Source organism: Polypterus senegalus, chromosome 5 (genome assembly GCF_016835505.1).
Source record: "Polypterus senegalus isolate Bchr_013 chromosome 5, ASM1683550v1, whole genome shotgun sequence".
NCBI lineage: Eukaryota > Metazoa > Chordata > Cladistia > Polypteriformes > Polypteridae > Polypterus > Polypterus senegalus.
In genome coordinates, this window is record NC_053158.1 from 147771645 (window position 1) to 147778146 (window position 6502).

Sequence of the window (6502 nt, forward strand, 5' to 3'; positions counted from 1 at the left end):
GGGCACACTCATTAAAAGAACAATTCTCACTCAAAATGTGCAAATTTAAAATTACTAGTTAAGCTAATAATCATTTGTATGTATGTGAGGAAACCATAGTAAAATATTAAAACTACACTGTTAAGGAGTGAATGTGTTAGCTCTATGAAGATAGGCTGCACTAACAACTATACAATTAATTGCACACTTACAGAATTAAAAGTCTCAGAATGGAATCTGTGTGACAGCCTAAGGTGCAACATTTTGATTAAAAAAAAGGAATAAAGTTCTTTTGGTAACATTAGCCATAAAGTAACAAGAGTTCCTTGATGGGATGACATACTGATTCACACCAAGAAGAATGTGCAAAAATTGCAACAGTTACCAAGCCAGGTTCAAGCCAATGTCCCAGGAATTTGAGGCAGCAGCACTAATCATTTGGGCTACACTCCAGATCAGTAAATCTGATTTTATACATGATCTGTATATTAAATAAACAAAGCAATATGATTTTATTGACATTAATAAAATATGAGATATGGTAAGCACTGTAATTAATTGTGAGTAATCTACATAGTCTTTAGACCAGAGTACCTGTTCTGAAAAACCTGGAACAACTTTGTTTCAGAAGCTATTTCTGTTTTTTGATTCTTTATTCCTCTTCTCGATGTAACAAAAATCAAGGTAAGACCATTTGTCTAAAACCACTTTCACTGAGCTTCAGCATCAGAGAGATAGTCCTTTTGTAATAGAGAACACCAAGAAAGATCCTTAACTTTTTCCCTTAAAATGGTATGAACCTTTTCATTTATTAATTCACAATATTTCTACTGTTAACACTTTAACATTTAATTTATTTAGTAATATGAATATTATTAATTAATTATTTTTAAGTAGTTTCCTCAAAAAGTCAAATAACTATATCTGATTGCTAAAGTGGTATCCCAGGTAAGTTGTGTTCTAATATTTGTACAAAGCATTTTTAGCGAGTGTTTGTGCAAAGTGAATAAGTTAATGTGTGTATGGAAAGCTTAGAAAGTAAAAAGATTGTAAAAGATATTAAAGGAGATTATTATAATTAACTGGGGAATTATCTAATGGCTATTGAAAAGACTTTATTATATTAATTACAGTAAATTACAGTATACATCTGTTTTCCAATCAGTTTATTTTTTCAAAAGAGGTGAGCAAAGTTGTTGCTTTTCCCTGCAGCATCAAGCAAAATGCATGCACCAACCCTGGATGGGGATGCATGTGCAGTGCTGGGCAAGCTCATTCACTCATACCACACTCACTCAAACCCAGCTCACTAAGAGTTAAAAATCAGCCTAACACGCACATCTTTGAAGTTTAAAAGGTAAAAATGTTTATATTATATTATATTATATTATATTATAGGGTGGTTGTTTGAATTTGAATTCCACACCTGATAACTGTCTGTGTGGCTTTTGCTTGCTTGTCTTGTGTCTGTTTTCTTGTTTTCCTCCCATCAACCCTAAAAGTATCTCTATTTGGTTAACTGCCAACTGTAGATGGGCTCAGTCAGTGGCAGTGTTTGCCTTGACCCGATACTACCTGCTTCATCTGTGACTTTGAATCAAATTAATTGGGCATGTGAATGTTATTTAATATCATATTATATTGTTTTGTTATTTCTATTATTTTACATTTATTATATCCAAGTGAATATTCCATGAGGATTAAGCATAACGCTTGGATCAGGTGAAGTCACACTTTTTTATACTGGTTCAGTTGACAATAACAAATGAACTATTCTTGCTCATGTTTGAGATTACAGGATAAATCAGTTAAGGTTACAATGTGTAGACAGAATATCCACAGTGATCAAATCTAACCAACATCTCTGGTCACTTGTTATATTATTTAAATTATACAGTATATGTTATACAACATAGTTTTTCTGAAGGGTTCTCTATAGTCAAAGCCTTTAGCTCAAGGGGGTACAGTAGTAACTCTTAGTACAAATACCAGTAAATCACAGCACCCTATCACATGCATCTTTAACTTACTAACCCTGGAATGATTTAGAATAGTGGTTACCAGTCCCAGTTTGGTGGAATCCCTGTGAAAGTTAACAGCTAGAGAAGTAGACATCAGAGCAAACAACACTGAATGATGAAAGACTTGATTTCCCAAATGGGTTTTATTGGGAAATCACAATATTTTATGTATGTCAGATAGGGATATTTTTTTTCTGTAAATCTTGCTTTTCAAGAGTTTTATCACGTTCTTGTGTTCTGGTTATTTAAGTAATGATGCATATGGATCTGACATAGCTGCAGTTTTTCAGCATTCATTGTCATCTGCTGTGGTGTTTATTCAAGTTGTCATTAATTGTCATTATTAGGATGCAATTAAGGGATCAAACTTCACAGAAAAAAGTGAACTAATAGGAAAATAACAAAACAGAGTTAAGGACCTAAAACTATAGCAAACATATCAACACTTCTTCTGAATATACATCTCACACTCCTGCTCTTTTCTAAGTGTAGACTAAGAGAAGGAAACCAAAGATCGGCTAATTATGTTATGTGATCATTTAGAGGTTATATGATTCACTGATTGTGACTCTGGCTGGATCAAAAACCTGTAACCACAGGGGTCCCACAGGACTGGGGTTGGAAACCTAAGATTAAGAGCAACAGGTCAAGCTGAAAGGTTTTTATGAATGTACAGTATATGTGTGCTTGGAGTATAGAAGGAAGCCAGAGTCTTTTGAGGAAGCCTTTGCAAGGACAGAAAGAACATGACAACTGCATTTAAGGGTCATCTTTGCCAGTAATCGAATCAAAGTTTTGGCAACAGGTGTCAGAAATGCTGCCAGCTTAGCCACCATGCTGTGCTTATGATATATACACACACACTATCAGATTCATAACATTTTAAATTGGAACAATTATGTACTCTTTATTTTTGCATATTTAAATTTGCATATTTGGCTAATGCTTATGTCTGAGGCAAATTACAATTAGTTACATTTCTTTGGGCTTTCCAGTTGGAGCACAAGCAGGTCAAGTGACTTGCTGATGGTTACACAGTGTCAGAAGTGGGATTTGAACCCACAACCTCCAAAGTCCAAAGCCTTTACCACTACACCACATTGCCTGCCTGCCTACCTGCTTGCATATGCATAAATATATCCTTTATGGGTTTTATGACTGAGCATGTGTATATATATGTTACCCTGAAAGCAAATGCAGCTACAAAGTATATTAAGTTCAGTGTTCACTTTATACTGTATTTCAGTGTATTCCCATACAAAATTTAAAAGTACTCTTTGAATTTGATAGCAGACGTGTATTAACAACAACAACAACAACAACATTTATTTATATAGCACATTTTCATACAAACAGTAGCTCAAAGTGCTTTACATATTAAAGAATAGAAAAATGAAAGACACAATTATAAAACAAAATAAATTAACATTAATTAACATCGAATAAGAGTAAGGTTCAATGGCCAGGGGGACAGAAAAAACAAAAAAACTCCAGATGGCTGGAGAAAAAATAAAAAAATATTAATTATTTTATATTTACCATCTGATATACTGTACTGTATATAAATAGAGCCACATAGAAAAAAAAATAATATTCACAATCACTTATTTGTTTAACAGGAGTCAGAATCTACAGATCCACCTTCATATGATGGAATAGAAGAAGTATGTCAAAAGAAAAATGTTCAAGACTTTGGACTTTTTGTTACAGTCTTAATTTTTTCAGTGGTAATTGTTCTGAGCCTAATTGGTAACCTTTTGGTGGTTTGGATTCTGCTCAGGTATGAGAAACTGAATACCGTGACAAACATTTTCATCCTTAACCTCGCCATCTCTGATTTGTTATTCACTTTTACTTTACCTTTCATTTCTTTATATGAAGCTCAAGGTTGGACTTTGGGAAAAGCCATGTGCAAAACTGTAAATGGTATATTTTATATCGGATTTTACAGTGGCATTATATTAATGACAGTAATGAGCATAAATCGCTATGTTGCTGTGGTCCACCCGTTGGCAGATCTTCGCTCCAGGAAGGGGTGCCATGGAACCTGGGCATCCCTGATGATTTGGCTGGTAAGCATTTTGGCCAGTACACCTAGTATCATTTTCACTTCAGATATACAGGGCCATTCACAAGACAAAACTCACTGTGAATATTATGATTTGACCTGGAAGAAAGTTGGAAAATATCAGCAGAATGCTTTCTTTTTGATTACGCTTACTGTCATCGTCTACTGTTACATGCGAATACTTCTGAGGCTGCTTCAATCCAAAACTCAGAAGAGGTACCGGACAGTGAAACTCATTTTCACTGTAGTAGCAATTTTTTTCATAGGATGGGCACCTTTTAATATTGTGATTTTTTTACAGAATTTGAGTTTTCATGAAGTTGAATATTTTTTAGACTGCTCAGTCAACACAAACCTTGACTATGCATTTTTTGTCTGCCGCATCTTTGCTTTCTCTCATTGCTGCCTCAACCCAATTTTTTATGCATTTGTGGGCATTAAGTTTAAGAACCATCTGAAAAAGCTTCTAAGGGGTTGTCATTTTGACCACAGCACTGGAGACCAACACCAACATCATACCCGACTTCATTTTATTTCAAGTGGAGAAGAACTTTCATTGTAAGTTTTCAGGAGAAAGTTGGATCATACCATGCACACATCACTGGAATTCTGTCAGCTCCTCTATTAATTAGTTCATGTTGAACTGACACATTTAAATGAAAGCAAGAACAAGTAGAACCTAGAAAAAGTAGTGCTGATCCTTTACCTTCAAATCAATAAAAAGAGTTTGGGAATTTTTTTGTGATACAGCACAAGATCAAATCTAGAATCTGAAGATTCTGGTTGACACTCTCGCTTTAAATCTGGTTATTAAAAGACACCTGGTAAATCAGTTAATACCATCCATCCATTATCCAACCCGCTATATCCTAACTGCAGGGTCACAGGGGTCTGCTGGAGCCAATCCCAACCAACACAGGGCGCAAGGCAGGAAAAAAACCCCAGGCAGAGCGCCAGCCCACCACAGGACACACACACACTAGGGACAATTTAGAATTGAGAGTGCACCTAACCTGCATATCTTTGGACTGTGGGAGGAAACCCACGGGGGAGAACATGCAAACTTCACGCAGGGATGAACCTGGAAGCAAACCCGGGTCACCTAACTACGAGGCAGCAGCGCTACCCACTGTGCCACCATGTCACCCCAGTTAATACCAAGTTTTTTATATTTTTATATATCTGTTAAATACAAATGGAAACTGAAAAAGCCAAGAACAAGATAAAAGTAGTGCAGTTTTTAAGTATTTGTATCGTCAGTTTAAACTTATATTCATTAGTTCATAAATTTTAAAATAGTTTTGCTCAATTTGAACGTTTGTTACTATGACTTTATTTCTTTCATGCACATTGCCAGCTCCATGTTTTAACTTTTTTTAATATGATCTTCTGTTAACATTTATATACAGCTTTCTGACAGAGTGATCAGCTGGGTGGAGACGGCCTACATGTTACGCGAACCTGTTTTCTTGGCAGACGTTTTCTCTTTTGAACTATTTCATTTTTATTATGACATATCTTTCATTTACTTTCTGGTGATTTTGATTAAAGTACAAAAGTAAATATTGTAATGTTAATAAAATATAAAATAAAGATTTATATATAAAGGGGTGCACTGAAGTTCTTGTTAGCTCATGTTAATCCTGGCTTCTAATATGAATATTCTTTTGAAAAGTATAAAATAAAAAGCAGACAATTTCTTTCAGTTTCCTTTCATGTTCCTGATGTTTGTGTGTGAGGTTGTGCATTTTGGGGATTACTACGATGGAGTGTGTGGTGGCACAGTGGTTAGGTTCAACCTTTATTTTCTTTTTTATTGTGTTGAGTTGGTGTATTCTCCGTAACTGTGTGGCTTCTTCTGGGGACGCTTTCTTGCTGTGATGTTGTACCGTGTGGTTTCCCGATGGCTGGATTTGTCTTTCTTGTCACAGAATTGGATCACCACGGAAGACTTTTCGTCATTGTCACTCACTTGGATTGCCAATGGAGTCTCCTTGATCTGAAGACCAGCGCTGTATAGAGCTGAGCTGGACTGTGCTCCCTATTTGATGGTCAACACCAGCAAGCGTCATGAGTTGTTGTTTGATGTTTGCCTGTCATGACCAGTAACGTAAGTGAGAGTGGAAATTGCACTTCTTCAGAGTGCATTTCTTTCTGTTTCCCTTGTTTCATTGTTTCCAAACATAGTGTGTGCGTATACAGATGTCTTAACGTGTGGTGAATTGAGAGAGGGCAAATATAAACCTGAGAGATAAAGAGTGTGTTAATGATATAAATAATAATAATAGTGCAGTGAGGTTGATTGTGTTAAAGACAGATTGGGTGATTGTGTGTATGTTTTATTCTGTACTGTGCATGCCTTTAAAATAAGTAGAAGCGTGTTTGAGAGTGTCTGTGTCTACGAATGCGGTGCTGCTTGTTTTAAGGGACGAGA

The 6502-nt window shown here is 35.6% G+C and overlaps 1 protein-coding gene across 2 annotated transcripts; it reads left to right on the forward strand.

Moving 5' to 3' along the window:
* The first annotated feature begins 687 nt into the window (after positions 1 to 687).
* LOC120529574 (chemokine XC receptor 1-like) lies at positions 688 to 6502 on the forward strand. 2 transcript variants are annotated; one of them, XM_039753482.1, is made up of 3 exons: positions 688 to 771; positions 3620 to 4626; positions 6000 to 6502. In XM_039753482.1, exons 1-3 carry the CDS (start codon positions 769 to 771, stop codon positions 6064 to 6066), a joined length of 1077 nt encoding a protein of 358 aa, XP_039609416.1. In that variant the 5' UTR covers positions 688 to 768; the 3' UTR covers positions 6067 to 6502. The 2 variants fall into 2 exon arrangements, with proteins under 2 accessions (XP_039609416.1, XP_039609417.1); XM_039753483.1 differs by having other exon boundaries at positions 3620 to 4072.